Here is a 25,964-nt window from a genome sequence, read left to right on the forward strand (position 1 = left end):
TGTGAAATGTTTAGCTTTTAAAACACTGGTAACAATTAAAAAAAAAAAAAAAAAAAAAAAGCCAAAAATCTGTGTGGGCTTAAAAACCTCAAACACACTGGCAGGCTGAAGTTGGCCCCTGGGATGCCAGCTTGCAGCTTCTGGTCTGGGTGGCACGGTAAGGGGGGGGGGTGGTAGTGGTTTGGTCTCTCAATGAATAGGTTCCTCAGGCTTCACTTGCTTTTCTTAAGGTGACTCAGTGCCCCCTGCCCCTGTCTGGCAAGCTGCAGACCCAAACCAAGCTCTTGCCCTCTGTCAACCCCTGACAAGGTGGTCTCTGGTGCTGGTCACTACCCTGGCCACTGGGCGGATTTCCCTGGTAGCTTTTAAGATATCTGCCCCTTCTGGACTCTGTATCAGGGCCAAACTGTGGGGCCGACTATGGGGCCCCATGCTGAGGTCTGCTGGGGACCAAAGGGTGTTTGCATGACTGCGGGGGGGCGGCGAGGGAGGTATAGCAAATGAAAGTGGAGAGAGGTGGCCTTGGGATCTTGGTGAGGTTGCATGGTGCTGTGAGGACAGCTCTCAGTTGAGAGTCTTGAGGCCTTGGTTCCTGCCCTGCCTCTACCTAATCCTTCTCCTATTGGAGCCTCAGTTTTCTTATCTATAAAATGGGGCCGAATCACCCTACCACAAGAGATAACAAGAAGAAATGGCTTGACAAGGTGATGTTCAGGGTAAGAGGCTGTTGGTTCTGTCTTTGGAGCTGAGGGCGGGTGGACGGCATGTCCTGGGGTCAGTGGGATAGTAAATGCAGAACTGGGGTGTGCCATAAGGCCCTCGGGGGCCGTTCCACCCGCCCAGGGGATGGTACAGACCTTCTTAATTTTCTTGATGTCACTGTCTTCATCGTTGGGGGTGACAGTCTGGGTGGACTGGATGCGCTCATTGTCCTTGAGCAGGGATGCGATCTACAACGGAAACACAAGTCATCTGCTGAGAGGGGCACTGGCAGGCAGCCTGTCACCCTCAGCTGGCCAGCAGGCACGCTGTGGGGAGGAGCACCCTGTCTCTTTTCTTCCCCAAGGGCCACTGATGCGTCGGTGTGTCTTCTGCTCTGTGCAGCTAGGTTGTTTGAACAGACACATTCCAGACACCTGTGGAACCGTGGGCACTGGACTGGGAAGCGGTCCAGCCGGGTTCCAGGCCCGGCGGAGCTGCCCACTCACTGAGTGACCACGGACAAGGCCCTTGGCCTCCCTGGGCGCAGGCACCTTGTTTGCCATCCCAGAGCTCTGGCCTCAATCTGTGATTTTTCTCCCACTCCCACCTTTTTCCTTCCAAACCACTAGTTCCTTATTTTTTTAAACAAAACCTCACCTAGAACCCCAGCACGGAAACCAGATAAAAATGCACGGCTTTGGGTGATCCCCTGTCCGCTTGACTCCCCCTCCCTGGGAAGCCCCAAAGCACCTTCCTGAACTAGACACCTCTTCTAAGCACAACCTGAAATACTGGCCTAGAGCAAAGAACAAATCAGTCTTAAGAGAAACACAACCAGAATGCTCCTTAGAAGTAAGGATGGTGAGACTTCAGCTCGCTTACTTTTCAGACATGTCAGCAGGAAAGACCAATGGCTAGAAAAAGGACGCCATGGCTGGTAAAGGGGAGGGCCAGCGAAAATGAGGAAAACCCTCCATGAGATGGATTGACACAGTAGTCTCAACAATGGACTCAGACATACCAACCATCATGAATATGGTGAAGGACCGGGCAACGTTTTGTTCTGTTATACATAAGGTTGTCATGAGTGGGAGCCGAACTGACAGCAGGTAACAGCAAGAGCGAGAAGACAGCCTTTGGGATTAACATTTGAGCTGCCGTGAAAGTCTCCATTTGCTTGATTTGGAGATCAGAGGGGTTGGCATAGCTGCAAGAACGAAACAAGGGGCTGGTGCCTGGGAGCAGGAGCACCTGAAGCCACGTTGCGGCTGGAGCGCTGGGACGGCTCAGATGGACGGGGCTGGGCTCCTTCCAACCACTCCTGATTTCGCAAGTCTTTGGGCTTTTGGGGGCCCTTCACAAGGGCTCTCTTGGTGCTGTGGCCTCTCCCTGAAAGTGCTGGAATTGCCTAGTGACTTTTCCATCTCTGCCGGGAACTCTGTGGGAGAAGGGACGGCAGCTGTTTAATTCACTGACTCCTTCCTTTGCCTAGCCTGGTGCCTGGCACACAACATGTACTTGTTAGATACATAAATAAGTGAATTAAAAAAAAAATCAGAACAACAGCAGCAATGACAGCCTCTATCAAAGGAGAACAGTGCAGTCACTGAGCCCCAGACGTCTCATGATAGTAGCTCAGGGGATCCCACAAACACCGCCACCAAGCTGGGCGCCGCTGCCTCTTCAGAACACGTGGCTTTGTCCCCTCAGGGCCACTTGCTGAACTGCAGAATGAATGGGCTCTCACAATTGAGCGTATCAAGCACTTTGAAAGCAAAATGGAACAGTTACCCACTCTCCACTCCCTGGTTGCTAAAATTACCCCTGCCTCTGCTTCAAGAGTGGCTGAAAATATCTGAGAAATATTCAGCGAGGAGAAGGGCTTTTTTTTTTTTTAATACTCTGAGAACATTTGCACATTGAAATAAAGGCTGATTCTTTGACCTGCACACTGAAGGGCTAAGGGACACACACATACACACACACACACATATGCACACTCACTCTTGGAGTGCCTCAAGATGCAAGGATACCCAGTCAACACCTCCACCTTTGGCCTGGTGGCTGATTATCACCTCCAAGCCAGTCTGCTTGGTGTTGGGATTTGCACATCTTTTTCTCTTTAGGATGGTGGTGTGTCTTGGGGGAGCGAGGAGTCTGTATTTAAAACTGACAGTATCCTTCTCTGAGAGAGGCATTCCAGGACATCCGCTCAGCAGGGACCAGGGCAAAAAATAGATGTAATTAGGTCAGCCACTTTGCTCCCCGCACAGGCAACACCAGCAGCCCTGGAGTCTGTTCAAGGATCGGGTCTGGGTGGGCAAAGCTCTGGAGAGTTACAAACCTGGGGACCCTGCAGAAGTCTTGAGCAGGGCACCCCACCCAGGATGGGAAGGTCATCCTGCTAGGAGCCAGTACCAGGGTTGCTGTGGGAACCCTGGGCCCCAGTGGGTTCATGTAAGCTGCCTTTCTTTAACCTTGGCAGGTGATTTCTGGGAATGAATTTGCTTTGGGCCCTGGTTTGCTCAGTGGACATCTAGGCCTAGCTCAGCTGATGCTTGTCAATGCTGGCCATGAGGAATTGACCTTTGCCTTGTACCCCAACACAGCAGCTGGAGTCCAGCTCTGGCTGCCCGACTCCATGCTGGGCTCATGGGCGGCATCTGGGATGGCCCCTGCCACCTGGAACCCCCAGATTGCCTGTCTGAGGCAAGTACTGGTTCGTAACACCCCTTTTGGGCACTGCGCATTGGCTCCTGCCCCACCCTCTCTGGAGATATTTTCTTTAGTCTGGAATGTGTTTACTCGGTGCAATAATTGATGGTGGAATTAATCCAGGTTTTTTTTTTTTCACTCTGTTAGCAGCTAAACCTTTGCTAAAGATCTCTGCATTTCTTGCTTTTTAAACAGCTGTCACACAACTCAGTTCTCTCTCCTTACTTCTGCTTCCCTCTAGTCTCTGCCAAGCTCAAGAGGCACCCATCTCTGTCTTGCTTTGTGCCAACCCCATCGGTGTATCCTGATGGTGTCTCTGTGCTGGGCACCATGCTGAGCACTGGTAAAATGAGCTGGAGATGGTTAAGTCAGATCCCTGCCCTTAAGGAGCTTCCAGCCATGCTCCCCTAAGAAGGGGGTCTGACATCCACAGAAGTAATTTATAATCCAAGCAAGACCAGACCAGAGGCATGCACACACTGCCACGGGAGGGCCTGACCACGAAAGTGGTAAGGTTTTCCCAGAAGAGGTTTTGAAGGATAAGTAGGAGTTCAGCATATGGGCTATGGGAAGGAGGGAATTCAAGTGGAGGGGATGGTATGAACAAAGGTACAGGAGTATGATAGGGCATTGTGTGCCAGGGGGGCAGGTGTATGGGGTCAGGGGATGGTAGGAAGAGAAACAGAGTGGGAGTCAAGGCATGGATGGTGGGCCTTGGTGAGGGAAGCTGCTGGGTGGGGAAGGGTCAGGGCTTCCCTCTCGTACTTCCCCAGAGCAGTTCCCTTATCTACCTATTTTATATATAGAGGTTTCATGTCAAGTCAAAGTTTGGTTGCAAAACAGATTTCATGGGTAAATTTTTATTTTAAACTCTGAACTAAAGCTCTCTGCAGTTTCTTCCAGAGTCAATCTTCTAGGAGTCTGAGTGCTTCCAAGCCAATAAAATATTACAACTATCTGTAAAATCCTACACTATCTTTTAGGGTCTGCCTTTACTCTCAAAATATACTTCCAATCACAAATGGGAGAAAACTAGCTATTAAAAAAATGAAATGGTGCCAAACTGAGCATTCCCGGGAGAAAAGGTTCTTCTCAGAGGTAGATCTTTCCTTTGTTTTAGATGGTTCCTTGACGGAGTTTTTGGTTATGAAAGGTGAGGGCTGATAGGGTTGTTTAGATGGGAAAGAAGAGACTAAGACAGAGGTGGATTTCTTTGCACAATAAAGTTGCAAGTGTTTGGGTGTGATCTCCTTAAGAGAGAGGGCTAGAGGCTGGGGGGAGTCCAGGACAGTGAGGGCCCAGAGGGAGGAGAGACAGGCTTTATGGGCACTTGACCTGTGCAGTCTCACAGAGCCCCATGCTTAGAAGGACCCAACACTTGGTTTAATGCTCTGCTACTGCTGTCTTGAAAGTCTGAAGGGCCCTGCGTTTTCATTTTTGCACTGAGCCCTGCAAATTACGTAACCGGTCCTGAAAAGAGGTGCAGAGGCAGTGGTGAGCTGGTAAATGCTTACAGGCCAACTCTCTGAAAGAAAAACTCTGACTTGTAGCATTTGCCAATATCCATGGTGTAAACATCCTACCTCGGCCCAGGTCAAGCTGCCAAAGGTTTTACAACCAGCTTGCAAATTCTTGGAATGTTAACAACTGGCTCTTGCAAGCTGGTAAGGGCTGGACGCAGCACATCACTGGATGCAGGGTGAGGGTCTTGGTAGAGAAAGAGATTGAAAAACAACAAAAAAGGCATGTGGGAGTGTGAGGACAGAGAGAGCCAGTGAGAAATACTTGTAGTACAAGGTGGCAGTGGTGGTTCAGAGGTAGAATTCTTGCCTTCCATGTGGGAGACCTGGGTTTGATTGCCGGCCAACACAGCTCATGCGCAACCATCACCCATCTGTCAGTGGATGCTTGCTTGTTGCTATGATGCTGAACAGGTTTCAGGGGAGCTTCCAGACTAAGATGGACTGGGAAGAAAGGCTTGGAGGTCTACTTCTGAAGATCAGCTAGTGAAAACCCTATAGATCACAACCACCTGATCCCATTGTGCATGGGGTTGCCATAAGTCAGGGAGACTCAAAGGCAGTTAACAACAGGAAAGGTTGAAAGACTGGAGGGCAGGGATGTCTTCTATGCATTTCTAAGGTGTTCTTCATTCAGTAGCAGAATACTCCTCCACTGTTTACAAACCTTTAATAAAGTCTGTTACATACAACAGCCTGAGTCATGGGGCTTGGGGAATGAAGGAGGAGCCACAGTTTGGTAGTCATTAGGGCTTTTGCTGATGCTCTAGTTCTCCTTCTTGCAGGACTGTATTTCTCAGATGCCTTGAAGTTGGGCATGGTCATGTGACTTGCTTTGTCCAATGAAATATGAGCAGACGTGTCATTCGCCATGCTCCTTTCCCTTGCATGTGACTGGAGAACTTCCTGATGGTGGAAGCCCCGTTGGCCTGTGTCCTTATCTCTGAGGGAGGATACTGTGGAACAGAGCCCTCAGCAGAACCCACAATGGACATACAGTGTGAGGGAGAAATCAACCTTGGGTGTTTTAAGCCACTAAGATTTGGGGGTTGTTTGTTATTGCAGCAGAATCTAGTCCATCCTGACAGATACATGTGGTAGCCACCCAAGGGATAAAGATGAGTAAAGACTGAGAAGAGGACAGCTGCTGTGGGAAGTGATGTGATGAATCGGGAGAAAAGAATTTGAAAGCACGAGGTGACCAGGGGAACGTAGGCACCCTGGAAATCCTCAGGCATATGTGGGATGGAGGCTTGAAGAATTAATTTTATTTGGATATCAGAGGAAAGGTGGCTTGTGAGAGCTTGGGACCATCTAGGCTCCATAGTTCCCTAACAGGCCCCCATTAATCAAGCCTGTCTCCTTACTGGGGAAGAGGTATGCTGTGGTAGGGCAGGCACAGACCAAGGATTTAGAACCGGGAGATCCAAGTTTGAGCCTGGACTCTAGCACTCAGTAGCTGAATGGCATTTGATAAGCCCCTTCCTCTCTATGGACCTCAGTGTCTTCGGTCTTCAGATTCCTCCCAGCTCTGGTGTTCTAAGGTCCTCTGTCTTCATCACTGGGGTCACTGGGCACTGACCTGGCTTCTTAGTGCCTCCTGTCTACCTGATGGCCTAAACAACCAACCAGTTGCTGTTGAGTCAATTCTGACTCACGGCCACCCCAGGTGTGTCAGAGAACTATGCTCCACAGGGTTTTCTATGGCTGATTTTTAGGAAGTAGATTGCCAGGCCTTTCTTCCAAGGCACCTTTGGGTAAACTCCAACCTTCAACCTTTTGGCTAGCAGCCGAGTGTGTTAACCATTTCCACCACCCAGGAACGCTCCTGATGGCCTAATTCCTAGGAAACAGCTCTGTTCCTATCTTCCTGGAGCTCATTCAGAGGGAACAGGTACCCTTTGACCTGTAGGATGTGTGTGTGTGTGTGTGTGTGTGTGTGTGTGTGTGTGTGTCAGCAGAGAGCAAGAGGGAGAGGGAGAGAGACTAACTAGAGCCAGAAAGTTTACCAAGCTGGTCTTTCTTTCAAATTTTTTTTTTAAAAAAAATCTTTTGCCCCAGGGGGGAATGCACACAATTGGAAGCATTGATCCAAATTTCCACCAAATGGGCCTCTGCTTCCACTCTGAGACACACACACACACACACACACACACTCACTTCTGACCTGCTTTCTGCTCCCCAGCGCCAGAGGGGACTCCGCCCTTTGCACCCACTCCTTCTCTGCCCTCCAAACCCCTGAAACCCTTCAAGGCCACATGAGACATGAACCAACATGCTCCCCTGGCCATAAAATGACTCACTTCCTGACTTGGGTTCACACCGCAAGCTCTGTAACAGCAACGATCACACTGAGATTGGACCCTAAGGGTAAAAACGTCCATGTCCCTCGTGCCCACCCCAGAGCCTGCCGTTCATTCGGGCATCAGGCCCTCACTGAGCACCTACTCTATGCCAGGCACAAGGGGGAGAGTGATCAAGGGCACAAACCCTGCCCTCCAGAATTCCTGCCAGGCTGGATGGGCAACGGACACACTCAGGGGAAGGCGTCCTGAGGAGGAGGCATTTGAGCTTGGTAGGATTTCGCCTGTGGGAAAGAGTGAGGACGTGAAGGGTGTTTGAAACAGAAGCACCAGCATGTGCAAAGGCCAAGAGGTGGATCAGGGCCAGCGGGACTGGAGAGGAGGGTGCTTGGGGGCAGGAATGAAGTCAGTGGTTACACCTATTGCCAATGAGTGGATTCCAGCTCATAGTGACCCTATAGGACAGAGTAGAACTGCCCCGTAGGGTTTCCAAGGCTGTAATCTTTACGGAAGCAGACTGCCACATCCCTCTCCCACCGAGTGGCTGGTGGGTTCAAACTGCCAACTTTTCAGTTAGCAGCTGAGTGCTGTAACCACGGTACCACCAGGGCTCCTCAGGTAGTGGTTAGGTGATCTTCAGTATTTAGTGAGTAAAGGAATGAGTGAAGACATCCTCTATGATGAAGCAAATAACCTGGCGCTGGGGCCAGACTCCTTCCCTGATCGCTTACAGGGGCTCCGCTTGGGTTCAGGCATCTATGTTGGTCTAAGAGATACCAGGGGCTGACTGCAGAGTGGGACTCTTCCCAGAATAAACCAGGTGGCTTAGAGATAGTGCAGCTCTGTGCTGGGCTCCCAGTAAGAGCTGTGAGTATGGTGCAAAGACTAGCAAGTGACAGGCAGATGTGGGTTCAAATCCCAGCTCTGCCTCCGCCTGGGAGGGTCACTTGAGCTCTCTAGCCTGGTTTCTCATGTACAGTGAGGGCAACTGATCCTACCAGGATGGTGGTGAGGACTGACTAAGGAAAGGTGGAATTTGAACCCACATCTGGTGCTGGGGTTACAGTCGTGGCTTTGAATCTGAAGTTCCAAGTTGATGTTACTATCCGCAGTTCAGCACTTTGCTGCCGCAGGACAAGGTGGAATTGGTGGCTTTGGATCTTTGAACATTCCAAGCAGAGCTGGCTTCATGCATGTGTGACAGGGTCCCATGCTCAGAAGGGCCCTGAGCTTGGGGTTTAAAGCTCTGTAGTCTCCATCTTGAAATTCTCAATCATTTTATCTTTGAATCTGTGTTTTGTAAGTGAAGTCTGATGGGACAATGGAGCATGCGCCGAGGGCTTAGAGCCTCAGCTCATGCATGTTCTTGCCTCCTTTGCTTCCCAAGGCTGCCTGCTCCCCAAACCCTGGCCTCCCCAGGCCTCATCCTCTCTGTCCCTGCCTGTGACCTCTGCAGCTGTTTGCTGGGGCAGAACTGGGTTGAGGCAGCAGGAGGAGACCTGTGTTCCGCTGTCATCCTCTGCCTTCTGTAGGGTCCTCGGTGCAGATACAGAGAAGGTTGGGCTAGGTGCGTCCCATGGTGTCTCACGGTAGGGGAAGGCAACAGCCATCCCTGCCCCAGGCTGGTAGCACCACAGTGCTTTAGGCAGGTGACTTGGTGGGGGCCTTTCATCCACCCCCAGACACCGAGCATGTCCTGGCACAGAGGCTGGGTTGCAATCCCTCGGGGGTCGATTGTCCGCCTTGGATTGGGGTGGCGGGTTCTCTCACCGCACACAGCAGAGCTGCAGCTGGGGGCTGGTCCTCCCCGCCCAGCATGACCCACCAGGCCCATATGCCCCCAGAACCTGCAGAAGCCTGGGTTGGAGGTGTTGAGCCTCCTCCCGCCCCGCTGACAGTCACCTCTGCCTTCAGCCGCTCGATCTCTATCTCCCCGTCCTCGATCTGCTGCCGTAGCTGCTTGGCCACGGTTTTCTCGGTCTCCACGATCTGCAACAAGTGGAGGTACTTCTGCATCAGTGCTTCATGCTCCGTGGCCAGGGTTCTATAGCTGTGGACAGACGGACAGACGGACATGGCAGGTAAGATACTGCCTCCTTGTCCCCTGGAGATCCAACCAGAAGTGGGGCCCCCCACCTACCTGCACTTAGGAGAAGCCCTCAGTTCCCAGACGTGCTCCTCAGCCCCCTCCCAAGCCCCTGCTCACACACTGACCTCTGGGTCCTCCAATGTGTCTAGTTCTCATCCTCTCTTTCTCTCTCTCACACACACACCCCTCTGGGTCTTTGCACAGTTAGGTTTTTGACCTGAAACGTGCCTCCTCCCTCTCTCTGTCTTTCCTTGAGCTACCTCCACCCTCTTTCCTAGCTAGCTCTGGGTTCCAGTTGAAATGCTACCTCCAGGAAGTCTTCCCTGGCCCGCAGACTGTGTGCAGAGTCCCCTTTGCACCCTGAGCTTCCGTTACCATGGCACCGGCCACAAGGATTAGGGGTTGTACAGTCACCTGTCTGCCTCCCACTGGACTCTGCCTAGTCTGAGGGTCAGGCCACGTCTGTGCTGCTTGCTTCTGCACCCCCAGGGCTAGAATGTGCTCGCATTGCAGGCCTGGGCCTCTCCCTCACACTCCACAACACCAACAAGACCATTTGAAGGTGTCAGAACTGGGACAAAACTCAATTCTAGTGCTCAGTGAACATTCGTCGCATGGATGGATGACTGAGTGGAGGGATGCATCAGGCCCTTTGGGATACGTGGAGGGTCAGGGATGTACATGCCACCCTCTGAGGGACATCTGCAGAACCAGCACAGTACACCTGAGTGCCAAATGATATATCATAGGCTGTTAGTGCTGTACAGTTGAGGGCAGGGCCAGTAGCGAGGACTTGTAATCAGGGCAGGCTTCCTGGAGGAGGAGGCCCTTGAGTTCGAACTCAGGCCTTCTGACTCCAAATCCAATGCTCTAGACACATGTCTGTCAGAAGGCAGCCTCAGGTGGAAGGCTTGTGTTGAGGGTAATTGGTAGTGGGGCTGGATACTTAGGTGGGGCTGGATCAGAGGGCCCCAGAAGATAAGCAGAGGGTGGAGCTGTAGTGCTAGGATTTCTGTGAATTAACATGACTCAGTTTTGCAAAGCATCAGTACAGAGGGGGACTTGGAAGATTACCAAGACCACAGAGGTTCAATGATTTGTCCAAGGACACCAGGCAGAGCCTGGACCCCTGCACTGCAGGCCTGGTCTCTGCCTGACACCCCACAACACCAACAAGACCATTTCAAGGTGTCATAACTGGGGCAAAAACTCAATTCCAGTTAAGGGAGGCCCAGCCTCAGGGTACAGAGAGGCTCTGAGAAGGGGACCCCAGCAACCCAGGAGGAGGTGCCCAGCTGGGTTGGGGCAGGGTCAGTTTAGGCACTGATTTGGGGGAAGTTTAGGGGTTTCTGGGCCCCTCTGCCTGGCCTTCCTACCTGTCCCATCTTCTTCTGCTGTAGCCTGGGGCCACCCCAGAAGCCTCTCCTTCACCCTCTCTCTGCCCATATCCTCAGTTTCCCCCAACCCTTGTCCTTCTCTCCCTCCTACCAGCAGAACTCCACCCCTGGGTCAGTCCTGAGTCTCCCTTCTTGGTCCCCCAGCAGTGGGGAGCTCCGGGCTTTCTACTTCCACCCTTGGCTGGGCCTTGAAACATTTTGGGTGTTCCTGTCAGCATCCTGTCCACCCTAAACCTCCACCCCATCTCCAGTCAGGTACCTCACCCCCTGCCCCGTCCTCTGCAGGTGATCCTGTTCCTATTTCAGAGCCTATCTCTCAGGGACGTTCTGTCACTTCCTGGCCAGCCCCACAACATATCACATCCATCCTCACTCTAACATGTATATAGAGTCCTGGCTGGGCCCCACACTCGGATCCAGCCTGCCTGGGCCCAGCCCCAGCTCCTGCACCCACTGGCTGAGGGGCCTTGGACAGTCCACTTCACCCTGTGCCTCAGTTTTTTCATCCATAAAGTGGGGATAATTGTACCTCGCTCACAGAGTCGCTGTGAGGATTAAATCAGTTGACACACATGAAGCACAGCGCCCCACCCCGAGTATGTGCTGGGTAACTGTTAGCTATAGTAACTACAGTTTCCCTTTCTTCTCAGTGGGCTCGTGTCCAAGCTTAGGGTTCCATGACGGGCCCCTCCTCAGGGGTCTCTGTCCCTCAGGACCTCCCTCTCTCCTTCGTATTAGCGGCCACTTCGGAGGCTCAAGTTGCTCCTCTTTAGGGCAAAATCAAGCTGTCCCTCCTCCCTAACCTTCTGTCCAGCTCCTCCCCCCTTTCCCTCCCCTTTGATGTGAGATTTGTCAAAAGAACAGCCTCCACTCATTGTCCTGTTTTCTCAATTCCTTTTACTTCTTCAGCCATTGACAGTCTGATGTTTGTCCCCAGCCAGGAACTGTGTCCCTTTCTGGGGTCCCCAACTGTTCTCCACTTGCCAACTCTACAGTCTTGTCCCCCCACCTTAAAGATAAATAACAGGCTGTACTAGAGAATTCTTTGGTTTTAATGTTATTTGATTAAAAAGAGGATTTTGTGCTTCTCTTATAAAACAGAATTTTAACTGGAATATCAGGTTTTAAAGTTTTTCCCCCCAAACTTCCCAAGAGTCTTAATAGTCTCACTTGCAAAGGAAATTCAGCTGAGAGCATGAAGGAGTCTGTTTTCACACCACCACACCTCTCCCCTCTCCAGGGGTGTGAAAATGCGGCTTCTTCATTATTCTGTCCTTGCCAATGGCACCGCCCTAATGCCTCACTAGATTTAAAATCCACAGCCATAGCGTCTCAGCTTGGCTTGCCTCCTTTCTGCCCTTCGTCTTCTCTTTCTCTTTTCTTCCCTCCTCTCTCCCTTTCCATCCTTCATCTTCTCTCCCTCCCTCCCTCTCTGTCTTTCATCCTCCCTCTCTCCGTCCCTTCCATCAGGTAACGATTTACTGAGCACCTCCGTGTGCAGGCACTGTACTTACAGACTCCCAGGGCTAGAAGGGAACTCAAATCATGAAAGACCAACCATCTTATTTTATAAATGAGGCAACTGAGGCCCAGAGAGGGGAAGTGCCTTGCCCAAAACAGCAGTCAGTTAGCATCAAAGCTGGAGCTGGAATCCGGCTCTATCCCCAGCAGTACATTTCTTCACCCCTCTCCTACGTGGCCACCTAGTTCGGCATCTAGTTATCCTCACTGAAAGGGAAGGATACACCCTGTATTGCATTTTATACATTGCTGTATATAAACACCACAGAGGCATCCCATAATACTAGACTGTTATAGATACAGCGTGAGAGTACATTGTGTCTCTATATGATATTAATACACTACAGTGTTTACTTTTGTATATACACTGTATCTGTATGACTATGTAAATAAAAACTAAATTAGGACTATGTAAAAATACTTAATAATATGGCTGTGAAGACAGCCAGTCTCCCCCTTGAGATACACACACACACACACACACACACACACACACACACACACACACACGAGATGTATGAGGTTTGAGGGTAAATAAAGTTCTTGGCGTCAGTGAAGAACCATTTATAGTTTCCCCTCTAATCATATAGCCAGCTCCCCAAGTATGATGGCAACCATTCTAGGGAAGTTGACTCGGTTTACCTCACCAGTGACCACCATTCTGCCCCCAACTCAGACTGAAATGGGGGGCATACATTTGAGGCCAGTGGGTTGAACCAGACCTCAGGGCTTAGCAAGGGAAGAAAATCAATCAGCATGTCCAATGGGCATGTCTCCTGGCTTCCAAAAGGATAATGAGTATGGAGAGGTTTTGGTTCAAAGGTGGATGGCATTGATTCACACGACTGCTCCCCTTTTGGGGTGGGCAGGCTTCTAGCTTGGGTTAAATCTGCATTACCTGGGGGTCACAGAGCCCAAAGCTGGGAGCCAGGATCTGAGGCACCCCAATCTCTGCTGAGGCATGCATGCCCTGTGTGACATTAGGTCTCACTGTCCACATCTGTCAAATGGGGCTGAAGGACCCACTCACTGGGTGGTCCTGGGAGAAACGACACACTGTGTAAAAGAGCTTTACAGACTGTAGAGGACTGTACGGTTGTTCTTTGTTAACTAGACCGCAGCAGTGAGTGTAGGGTTAATGACTTTGGAGATGGAAGTACCCTCAGATGTGAAACATTCTCTGTTAGGCTCCCAGATGGGATTGTCAGGATTTATGTAAACTGAATTATTATTTAATTGGCTAAAGAGAGTCTTCAATTTAGTGAATTGCTTAAAAAATTATTGTTCTCTCTTTGTGGTAGGTAGAATTCTAAGAATGGCCTTCAAGATTTCCCGCCCTACCCAAGCCTCCATGTACATGCCCTGAATAATCCCTGGGACTATGAATACAATGAATTTTACTCCCTTATTAGGTTATATCATATGGTACTGTTGATCTTAAGATAGATTATCTGTTGGGCCAGATCTACCCACATGAGCCTTCTGAAACAGTTTTCTCCAGCTGGTCACAAGAAGGTGAGATTTGAGGCAGGAGAAGGAACTGACATGCTGTTGTTGACTTGAAGATGGAGGGGGCCACATGGCAAGGAAGATGGGTGACCTTTAGGAACTGACAGCCATCCCTGGATGACACCTAGCAAGGAAATGGAACATCAGTCCTACAACCACAAGGAACTGAATTCGGCCAACAATAAGAGTAAGTTTGGAAGTGGAAACCTCCCTGGCCTCCAGCTAAGAGCACGGCCTGGCCAACACTTTGATTTCAGTCTTGTGATACCCTCAACAAAGAACCCAACCATGCTGTGTCAGTCTCTGACCTACAGAACTGCGAGCTAATAAATGGGTGTTGTTTTAAGCTGCTAAGTTTGTGGTAATTTGTAATGTAGCAATAGAAATGAAAACATTTATTTGTATATGTACGTTACATATATAGTATATATATGGATATATACCATTCGCTTTTTAAATTTGAGGTTTAATGTATGTGTAGTGGAAAGCACAGATCTTAAGTGCACATTCTGATCAGTTTTTACAAATGCACACACCCTAATGGAGATATAACAAATTCCCATCACCCCAGAAAGTTCTCTCATGCCCCTTCCCAGTCAATTCTCATCCTAGAAACAACCACTGTTGTGATTTCTATCACTACAAGTTAGTTTTGCCCGATTTAGAGTTTAATATAATTGAAATCATACAACGTGTACTATTTTGTGTCCAGTTCCTTTCATTCAGTGTATTGTATTTGAGATTCATCCGTCTTGCTGCAGGTATCGGTGGTGTTGTTAGCTGCTGTTGAGTTGTCCCTGACTCATGGTGACTCAATGCACAACACGATCAGACCGTTGTGATCAACAGGGTCTTCATTGCTGATTTTTTGGAAGTGGATTGCCAGGCCTTTCTTCCTAGTCCATTTTAGTCTGGAAGGTCCACTGAAATCCTTTCAGCATCATAGCATCACGCAAGCCTCCACTGACAGACGGGTGGTGGCTGTGCCTGGGGTGCATTGGCTGGGAATTGAACTTGGGTCTCCCCCATGGAAGGCGAGAATTCTACCACTGAACCATCACTGCCTCCACCACCCCTGCCCTGTATTGGTAGTTGGTTCCTTGGTCCCTTTTTATTGCTGAGTAGTAATCCATTCTGTGGATGTACCAAGGTGTTTATCCATTTGTCTGCTGATGGGTACCTCGGCTATTTCTAGCTTTTGGTTATTGTATTTAAAACTGCTAAGAATATTTGGGTACAAGGCTCTTTGTGGACATTTTTTCATTTCTCTTGGATAAACACCAAGAAGTGGAATTGTTAGGTCATAGAGCAGATGTATGTTCAACTGTTTAAGAAATCAGCTAAAATTTTCCAAAGCGGGTGTACCATTTTACATTCCCACCAGCAATGCATGAGAGTTCTGGTTGCGCCACACCCTCGCCAACAGTTGGTATTGTAGGTCCTTATCACTGTAGCCATTCCTGTGTATGTGTAGTGGTATCTCATTGCGTCTAGAAAACTTTCATATTAATTGATTTTCTAAATCAGTGTAGCCCTGGTTGTTGGAATGCATAACAAGTTAGAATTCTATAATGCTTCATTGCCTACAAAGCCCCTTCACATACAGAATTTCATTTGGTCCTCAAAATAACCTTGCTACTGGCTCTACTTTACTGCTGGGGAGACAGAAGCCTAGCTGCTCCCCCGAATCTGGGATCTTCCCCATTGGATTCAATCCTCCACACCACCAGCAATTTCTATCCAAATCATAGCTCTGATCAGGCTACTCCTCTGGTATAAAACCCTCGATGGCTCCCCAGTGTTTACAGAGAAAAGGTCCAAAATGCCAGCTGGACAGTCAAGACTGGTTATGGTCTTGTTCTAGCCCATTGTCCAACCTCATCTTCCTCTAGGCACTCAAACTTTATCTCTTTGTCATTCTTGGAATTCTCTTTCCTGTATCAATGCCTTTATTCAAGGCTTTTTTTTTGGGGAGTGGGGAGGGGTGATCTGAAATGATATTATCTAAACCCATTAAATCTGCCTCTGACCCACCCCCTCAACTCAGGTTAAATGTCACCCCATTTCCAGCTTCCCCAGATCCACCTATCTCCCTGAAGATGGAAGCAATGTGTCTCTCCTCCACATACCCATGGTGTTTTGTACTTAACACAACTTTCACCCACCAAGGCTATTTGTGCATATGTCTAATGTCTCCCTGACTAGACTATGGTATCCCTGGGGGATACTTGTGCCACATCCATCTCTGTCTCCTCAACACAGGGCCTGACTATATTGATTTATGTGTGAGAATCTGGTCTCCACAGTTAGACTGGACACTTACTGAAGACAGGGACAGAAATGGCCTGATCTCAGGGCCAAGACCAGTTGGCCTGATCCAGAGTTCAAGGAGGGGCCCTGGGATTGATCAATCCATCAATTGATCAGTTGATCTATCCATCCATCCCACCATGATAGATGCATCATCCATCCATCATTCATTCATCAACCTTCCATCCCTCCATCCATCATCCACACATACTCTCAACACCCACCCATTCCACACATACTCTCAACACCCATCCATTCCACACATACTCTCAACACCCATCCATTCTGTTTACTCATCCACTCATCATTCATCTATAAATTCAACCTCAATCCCTGTATCTATCCTCCATCCACCCATTTATCCTTGTATTCTTCCAACCCACATTTGCTGAGCACCTTGACCATGCCTTTATCAGGCCCTGGGGATACAAAGAATCATAGTTGGTCCCTCTCTCAGGAGCTCAAATTTGAGTGGGAAGGTAGATACAGAAACACACCATTACTCACTGAGCCAGAGAGGTCTCACCGCTCAGAAGGGTGAGTCTGGGTGTCTCTGTCCCCTCACAATACTCAGCTCTGCCAGGGGATGGTTGGCTCTGGGGTCATACCCCAGCCCACAAATCTCATTTCCCCAGGACCCCAAAAGGGCTCAGTCCAGCTTGGTGCCCCATATTCTCTGCAGCAGACACATTCCTCTTGCCTTTGTCCCCATCTGGCCCAGTAAGGCTCCTCCAGAGAGAGGAATGTGCTGCTGGGGTGTGGGAAGAGCAGGTCTAGAATCCTTGAATATCAAAGCTTAGAAAAGTTCAGCCCACAGATGAGAAAACTGAGGCCCAGAGAGAAGAAAGGACTAGTTTTTGGCCACACAGCATCTGGGTTAGAGTCCTAGACGCCTTAGTCTTTGGTTGCCATAAAACCCTTTAATCAAACTAAATCTTGCTCAGTTCCCCGAGTATCACTAAAAAGTCTGGTAGAGACGGGGGTGGGAGGCTGCACCACGGCTTCTCAGGGTCTCTCATTCACTGTGGCAGCCCCCGGGGACCAGGCCCAAAGCTCCTGGTTTAAGGGTGGACCTTGTCAAGAGCTCCTCCTTACAGTTTTTCATCTCTCCTTCTCTCTCCTCCTTTTACCTGCCCTCCCCATCCTGAGGCTTGGGGTTGCTCAAGAATGGGGCCCATGGGACTGGTCTCTTCTGCCTGGACTGTGGGACCCCCCCGGTGCGGGTAGACATACCTGGCATGAGCGATGGCTGCCACCCACTCGTCACAATCCTTCGCATCCTCTGTCCTCAGCTCCAAGGCTTTCTGGTTCTCATGGCTGAAGTTAACCGTGAAATAATGCTGCACCAAGAAGATATATCCGATTACCAGGGTGTCCACGCAGCCCGCGCCACCTCCTGCTATCAATGTAGCTGCTCTGCAAAGTACCCGCTGCTGCATCAGCTAGGCACAGATTCATTATTTGTGATCGTCAGGATGCCACTCTATTTACTAGTTTGATTAAGATAGGCTTTGTACGATGTAACAGAACCTATGCTTAGGAAGTTCTAAAAAGAAAGCACACCCCACAAAGCCCTATCTGCCAACAAATTGCAAAAAAGGCAGTTTTAAACCATCAGGTATGCTGGAGGGGAGGCAGGAAAATACACCAAGAGGACATTCCCATTGGGAATTGGGTACCAGTTCAATCCAGCATGCATTTAATTCACTCCACAAAAATCTGCTAAGCCCTCTTCTGGGTCCTGGGGTTAGAGCAATGAATAGTGCCACGGCCCCATGGAGCCCACCATAGCGACCTCCCACCTCTGTGCTGGGGGCAGGGGACTTAGAGCTGGGTCAGCCGTGGTGCCTGCCTCTCCCCAGCTCCCAGGGAAGCAGAGGAGCCAGACATTAGACACACATGTAATATTGTTACATACACATAAAGCTCTTAGAACAATGCCTGGCACCTAGTAAGCACTATAATGAATGTGGTGCAATCAGTACTGTAATAGAGATAAGAAAATAGGGCTGTGGGGCATACAGAAGTCATGGATTTAGCCCAGGGAACTCAGGGAGGGCTTCCAGAGGCTGGGGCATTGGTCCTGGGTTTAATTTCAGTTGGATGGAAAAGTGGGGTGGGGTGGGGGGGCAGCACAGAGGTCTAGAGCACATGGCATGTTCTGGAGTGGGTGGTACAGACAGTGCAGAAGGGGTAAGGGATGCCAGTGGCAGGTGAGCAGGGGCCTGGATGGTGGCACTGGGTGGAGGGCTGGGCTGGGAGGAGAGCAGTAAGGACCACTCCCAGCTTTCTGGCTTGGGTGCCTGGGTGGGTGGTAATGCCATAGACTGCAGTGGGGTCCTAGCAGGATAAGGGCAGGCTTTAGGGGTCAAGGGCAGGGTAGGGGATGGACACGCAGACTGTGAGTGCCCATGAGTCACGTCAGTGGACATTTCTGGTTCCCTCAGTCCCTGCATCTCAGGCTGCAGACAGCGGGTGGGGGCTCAGCCTCAGGGTGGAGAGGAAAGCTGGGAGAGGCATCACTTAGACAGAGGGCGGCAAGCAAAGTGCTGGGGCCCAACCTCCGGGGCGCCTGGGTCTGGGCCCGAAGACACCAGCAGGAGGAAGCGGAGGTGGGCTGCAGAGAGGGGCCCTGAGTCTGCCCGTTCCCAAGACGCCCTGGTGGGACAGCCCCGGAACGTGGCACTGTGCCAGAGACGGTGCCATTCCCCATCCCTTGGGGCCCAGTCGCAGGGAGCAGCAGCACAGGTTCAGGGTGTGAAGCATTTTTAGCTTCTGCTGACATTTACCGTATTTCTGTTAATTGTCAGGCTCCGTGGCAGCCAGTGTGTGTGCGAGTGCGTGTCTGTGTATGTATGTGTAAGAGAGAGAGATGCTGCAGAGTCAATGTCTCTCTTGTTTCCTAGGAAACAGATAACTGGGGCTGTAGAATGAAATGTCAGCTGCAGCCTCAGATAAATGAATTCGGAAGGCTTCAATGGGTGCACCCCTCCCCTTAAAGAAAGAAGCCACAGGTGGCTACCTAGAGCTTTTTCCTGTCTCTTGAGAGATGGTGAACACACAATGCTTGTGGCCCATGATCTCATTTATTCCTATATTAACCAAGTGGAATAGGTGTTATTATGTCTGTCTCACAGCTGATAAACCTGAAGCTCAGAGAAGTTGAGCCACTTGCCTTAGGCCACACAGCTGGCATACTGAGGAGCCAGGAGAACAAACCTTCCCTGAGCACCTGCCCTACACTCAGGCCCTGGGCTTGGCACTGGAATGCAAAGATGATAAAGGCAAGGTCCTGACCTCAGAGACCCTGTAGTCGGTGAGACTCAGGGTCCTAACCCAGAAACAAGGCACTCTCCACTGCACACAGGGCTTCTCTGGGGCTCAGTGGAGGTGGCGGGGTCCCCCAAGAATCCCAAGGCAGAGGTACCACAGCTGGCTGGACCCATTCGTGGCACCAGGCTGAGTTCCCAGGGCAGGAATGGCCTCCTTCCCTACTGGGCTGCTGACCCTGGGAGGGGCTGGGGGGCTGCGAGGCCAGCCTGGACCCTCTCTGAGCTGCAGGGAGTGATGGGCTTGGCTGAGGCCCTTCCCTCCTAACACAGGCTTCTTCCCAGCTGGCCCTGCTTTGTGGAGAAGCAAATGGCTATTTGGCATGACTGTGTACTGCAAGTCACCCTGCCACCTCGGCCCCTCCCAGAAGTCTTAGGTGATGAACGGATCCACTGGATTCTCCAGGCCCGAACCCAGCCATCAGACTTCTGGTGGGCGGGGATGCTCAGCTCACTGCCCCTCAGAGCAGGAACATGGCTTCTGAGGCTGCAGAGAGCTTGATGCAGGCCACACAGAGGTTTCCTCCTGCTCCTGCCCCTCACCTCCTCCCTCCACTCGGCCTCTTGTGGACTCACCTCCATCTCCACGGCCACTGCTCTAGGTTAGGCCCATGACCTTTCTCCTGGGCTACTGTCACAGCCTCTTAACAAGTGTCCTGAATCTGCTGTCCTCTTTGGGGACAGTTCCAAGACCTTGAGTGACCACTGGGCTGGAAGTTGAGGGGTGGTGTGGGGGCATTAGGAGCAGGCATGACCCAGGAGGGTCCCACAAGCATTTCACAACACCCGGGCTGCAGATGCCAGGGGGCGGGAGGGTGGTGGCTCTGGGGAATGCCTGGAGCACCTTTTGGGGCAGGGGTCAAAGGGCCTGTAGTCCTGGCAGCTACGGGAACCTAAGACGAAAACCAGTTAAACCAGTTGCCATTGAGTGGACCATGACTGGTGATCCCATGTGCATCAGAGTAGAACTGTGCTCCATAGAGTTTTCCATGGCTGATTTTTTGAAAGTAGATCACCAGGCCTTTCTTCCAAGGCACCTCTGGGTAAACTTGAACTGCCAACCTTTTGGTTAATAGCTGAGTGCATTAATCATTTACATCACCCAGGGACTCCCCTAAAATGGAAGGGGAAGGGAAATTTGAGGACCTGCTATGACCTAGGCATGGCACTAGGTTCCTTTGGCTCAAGCATAACAATGATTGTGAAGTTGGCCCAGGACTGGGCAGAGTGTTTCGCTCTGTTGTACAAAGGGTCGCTATGAGTCGGAACCAACTCAATGGCACCTAACAACAACAACTATGCCCCTGGCATGGTGCTAGGTTCTCAGTATACATCACCTCCTCGGAAACACAACCCCCCTAGGAGTTCGGTATACTATCCCCATTTAATGGAGGTAGCGGAGGCAAGACACAGTGGCTTGTCCAGGGCCACCCAGCCAGGAAATGGCATAAGTGAAGGCAGAATTCAGGGCTGATCTCAGCCCACTGGGGCCGTCACTGCCCCAGGTGGCCCAAGCCAGAATACAAGCGCCTCAAATGACCTGAGAGCAGTTTATTCCCTCTGTGACTGTAAACCTTCCCCATGAATTCTGGTTTACACAACCACAGAGCCTGTCTGACTCGTAGAAAGTGTTCATTAAGGGAAGGTTAACTTCCAACCCAGCAACTCTGAGTCATCACGAATCCTGACTTTGGGCAGCCAAACGAATGAGACTTTGCTGTACATGGGATCAGGCACCAGAGATGAGAAGCAGGGGAGATGCAGACGAGATGGAGAGGGAGCTGGAGAGGGAGAGAGGGAGAGAGGGAGAGGGAGAGGGAGAGAGGGAGAGAGAGGGAGCGTGTTCTGGGTCTTTCCCTGGCGTCTGGATGGCCTTGGGTGGTTCCTGGTCTCTCCCTACAGCCCCGGGAAGGCTCTGGGTGCATTTCTGGTCTGGCCCGACTTCCCTGTTGGGCTGTGGCTGGGATCTGGGTTCAGGTGTGCAGCCTGGAGTGGCCTGAGGGCGTAGGCGTGGCGATGTGTCCTGGGACAGCCAGGGTTGTCTGAATTGGCTGAGCCAGAGTTCTAAGAGGAGGCCGCCTCTTGGTGTTTTGAGCCAGGAAATGTATCACCTTCCCTTCTCTTGTTTCTCTTTGGTTCCTCTCTGTCTCTGTTTTTCGTTCTCCTGCGCTTCTGTACCTCATTGTCTCAGTGGGTCTCTGTCTGGCCTGCCTTTCTCCTCCACGCCCCATGTGTCTCCTCCCCCCTTCTCCCAGCTTCCTTCCACAGAGGTAAGGTCACTGGCCAAGGCTGCCGCCCTGCCTCAGAAGCAGCCCAGACACAGGGTCCTCTGGCTTTGTCTTTCTTGCTTCATGCCTCTTCCTCTCGCTGGTGACTGGTTGCCCCAGGGGCAGGGGCTCCTGATGTTTCCCCCTGCCTGGGAGCCTGGGACACATGTCCTCTGGCCCTGACACTCTCTCTCCCTTCTCTGTTCTCCATTCCATCTGGTTCTGGTGTGTTTGGGGACAGGCTTTCTTGATGCTGGAGCGTAAGACTTGTGACTCGGGCATGGTTTAGGGATGAAGGAGGAAGCACCAGCCACTGGCCTGCTTTGTTTGGTTCCAGGCCTCAGGCTCCAAAACCTTGGTGGGGCCAGCCACGCTCACCGGAGCTCCGCCCTGGAGCCAAAGCTAGAGAGTCTTAAAGAACGTTACATTGCCAGAATGGCCTCTTGCCTGAGGACCTCACAAGAGTGGCGGTCTAGGATGAGATTTGGGTGTTCCTGGGGGTTCTGGATAAATTACAATTTTAATATGTCTTCCAGAGTGGAACAGTGAGTCTGGATGAGACAGCCCTGTAACCTCTGCTAGCGTTGGATCAGGGCTCATAGAAATATACCAAATCACCCCTGGAAGCTGAATCACACCTGGCCTTTGGAGATGGCCTTCCAAAGCTGCAGAGTGGGAACCAGGCTCACAGTGGGCACCACAGGTGCTGCTGAGAGGAGACCAGGACCACATCTTGGACACCCCTAGAATGATGCAGTGACGAACCAGAACCACCTCGGAGCTTATCAGCATTGAGAAGACTCCCCCAGAACAGCATTTGTGACTCAGTGTGACCGCAGGATAGGACTGGAGCCACCCCTGCCACGTAATGTGACCATATATGCTTGTTGGATCCCAGTTGTATCCCTCTGCAGAACAGCAGCATTATTTCAGCCCTGGGGACACCCTAGAACTTTCCAGTGCAATACACAGCCACATCTGAGGCCTCCCCGGGACACTGGGTGGGATCAGGACTCACGTACTGTGTGTGATCAAGGATATAGGATAAATGCAGAAACAAACCTGGGGCTCCCCTGAGGCCTAACTACAGTTGCAGAAACAGGTCCAGCCTCACCCAGGCCCTCCAGACTGCCAGGATACTGGCCGCGAATCATAATGCCTAATAAGCCCATGGCCTCTTCTATGGGCCTCTGACCCCTGCATGGTCTTTGCTGAGGGAAGCTGGGCCTGAGCTCTTTTTTGAACGGGACCAGAGCCCAATCAGATCAGGGTTTTTTTTCCAGGTGCCATTGAGTTGACTCCTACTCACGGTGACCCCATGTATGTTAGAATAGAACTATGCTCCATAGGGTTTTCAAGGGGTGATTTTTTGGAAGCAGATGGCTAGGCCTTTCTTCCGAGGTGCCTCTGGGTGGACTTGAACCTCCAACGTTTTAGTTAGGAGCTGAGCACATTAACTGTCTCACCACCTAGATCAGGGGTAGGCACCTGATATAAGGGGCCCATCTCTAGACTGGTCTGGTCTCCCCAGATTACCTGGACAGAGACAATGGCCACTAGCCAGGCTGGGAGTCTGCACTGGGGAATATTGGGAGAGGCAGTAAGTTGGCAGTAACATTGGAAGCTATTAGAAGACCACAGGAGGTGGGGTCACTAGCAGGCGAGAAGGGCCATGAGCAAGCAGGAGGCAGGAGGCCCAACAAAGACACACGGAGCATTGAGGGCAAGGCCAGCACTGCAGGGGAGGAGCTGAGTCACAGGATAGGGGCACTAGACAGCCCCTCCACAGACTCTGGCTGCAGGGGTCCGGGTGTGGGTAGGGGACAGACTGCCTGGCCCTGGAGCTGCACTGGGTTGCGGGTCTTCCAGTTATGGTTGCTGGGGTGCCGCCTGTACTGTGGTTCTTGTCCTTCCCAGGAATATCCCCCCTCCCTCACCGCCACGAGAAGACTTAAAACCAGCAGTTCTTTTTTTACTGTGGTGAGAACATACACACCAGAACAATTGCCAACACAACTTCCATATCTGAAATTCAATGATATCGATTACATTTTTCATGATGTGCAAAACCAGATGTTCTTAAAGTGTGGTCGCTGGAGCAGCATCCTCAGTATCACCCAGGAACTTGTTGGAAATGCCAGTTCTCAGGCTACCCCAAAAATCCTGAATCAGAAGCTCTGGGGTGGGACCCAGCCATCTGCGTTCAAACAAGCCCTTTAGGTGATCTAGATACATGCTAAAATGTGAGAACCACCGCTTACGACAAACCGCTGTGACTTGAGATGAAACCACACCTTGGATCCAGGTCTGTATCTGCAGTGTCACGGGGGCCCCAGCTATTTTCCAGGACCAGGCTCAGACCCACAGCTCTGCCTTGCTGCAGCTGCACCAGAGGTAACCAGATACAGTGGGGGCGTTTCTCCTAGTGTGGTACCCTAGCTGTCCACATACAAATCACCTGGGGCTCTTACTAAAAATGCAGATCCCCAGGCCCTACCTGGGCCTTCAGAATCAGAATCTCTAGGGGTGGGGCTGGAGGTTTTTTAATAAACACCTTGTTGTTGTTGTGGGATGCTGTTGAGTCACTTCTGACTCATAGTGACCCCGTATGACAGAGGAGAACTGCCCCGGAGGGTATTCTTGGCTGTAATCTTTGCAGAAGCAGATTGTCAAGTCTTTCTCCTGAGGAGCCACTGGGCAGATTCAAACTGCCAACCTTTCAGTTAGCAGCTGAGCACTTAACCTTTGCACCACCGTGTGATTCCTTACATGCTAACGTTTGAGGACAACGGATCTGGAGCCTCATCAACGGTCCAGAGATAGCAGCAAACCATACCTGGGCACAGCCCAAGGCTGCAGCCTACGAAGGCATTTACCAGGTTTCAGGCGCATAGCCAGGGCCTCACCTGGGGCCTCATGTGGATGGGATGCCCAGGCCCAGCATCACACCTGGAACATGACTTGGGCTGCGTGGACAGACCCCCACCCTTCTCACGGGCCTCACTAGCTTTCCTGGAGCAATTCAGAGCCACGTCTGGGCCTCTTCATGCATCCTGGGATCCCCAGAATCATCCTGGGGACCAACTATAGATGTAGGAACAGACTGGAGCCTCATTCAGGGACTCCCTAGAAATGCAACCGGGAAAGAAACCACCAATGGACCTTGGCTGACTTTGTTAGAGAAGAAGCAAGAGGTGGCGGACTCTCCTGGAGCCTACCAGGGCTGCCCCCGGGATGGGCCCAGAACTGTACCTGGGGTCTCCACAGAGATCTAGGATAGACTCGGAGCTTCCTGAGACCTGGAGCATGAGATGGATAACCTGCCTTGAAGCTTCTCCAGGGATCCTAAGATGGATCCAGAAATACTCCCAGTGTCAGAGCCAGACCACTGTAACAGATCCAGAATTACTACAGGAGACTTACCAGGTTCAGGGACCGAGCCTGGACCACCTGGAGTTTTACCTGGGTGTCAAGTGTCTCTAGACCCAAAACCATTGCCATTAAGTTGATTCCAACTCATAACAATTCTATAGGACAGAATAGAACTGCCCCATAGGGTTTCCTGGGAGCAGCTGGTGGATTCGAACTGCTGACCTTTTGGTTAGCAGCCATAGCTCTTAAACCGCTGTGCCACCAGGGCTCCAGTCTCTAGACCAGTGGGTCTCAACTAGTGCTTCGAACCGGTTTGTTTGGGTTCGAATCCCTGCTGAGAATTTGCTTTTCTAACAAGTTCCCTGTTGAGAATTTGCATTTCTAACAAGTTCCCAGGAAGTTAAACATAAGAATCCCCCGGGGATCTTGTTGAAAATGTAGATTCTGATTCAGTACATCTGGGGTGGAAATGCAAAATCTCAGCAGGGAACTTGTTAGAAATGCAAATTCTTAACAAGGGTTCAGACCCAAGGAACTGGTTCTGGCTGAAGCCCTGCTCTCACCCAAGGCTGCACGCTGAAGTCTGAAATAATTTGGCTGGGGTGTGGCCTGAGCACCCCTGGGTGATTCGACTACTGTGCAGCCAAGGTTGAGAACCATTCACTGCTCTGGACCTTCACCTGAGGCCTCAGCAAGTCAAGTGGGAGTGATCCAGAAACTAAATCTGTGATCTACTAGACTTATAATAAGAGATGCAGAAATCACAGCTGGGGTGTGCCAGGTCTCCAAGGCAGGACCCGGTCTCTATCCTGGCTGGAGGACATGCTCTGGGACCACATGTATGGCCTCACCTGGGATGGGGATGCTGCTCAGGACAACTGAGGCTTCACAAGGCTGAGGTTGTGGGCTCCAGCTGGTGCCTGGCCCCAG

The 25,964-nt window shown here is 51.1% G+C and overlaps 1 protein-coding gene across 2 annotated transcripts in view; it reads right to left on the reverse strand.

Moving 5' to 3' along the window:
• The window catches only part of RASGRF1 (Ras protein specific guanine nucleotide releasing factor 1), a 118,120-nt gene that overhangs the window by 71,191 nt on the left and 20,965 nt on the right, over positions 1-25,964 (reverse strand). For both annotated transcript variants that reach the window (XM_004387484.2, XM_004387483.1), the window contains exons 2-4: positions 17,300-17,406; positions 9,143-9,290; positions 858-950 (exon numbers count right to left, since the gene is read on the reverse strand). In XM_004387484.2, coding sequence (XP_004387541.1) covers positions 858-950; positions 9,143-9,290; positions 17,300-17,406 — 348 coding nt within the window. The remainder of the gene's footprint in view (positions 1-857; positions 951-9,142; positions 9,291-17,299; positions 17,407-25,964) is intronic.

Source organism: Trichechus manatus, unplaced genomic scaffold (assembly GCF_000243295.1).
Source record: "Trichechus manatus latirostris isolate Lorelei unplaced genomic scaffold, TriManLat1.0 scaffold00186, whole genome shotgun sequence".
Classification (NCBI taxonomy): Eukaryota; Metazoa; Chordata; class Mammalia; order Sirenia; family Trichechidae; genus Trichechus; species Trichechus manatus.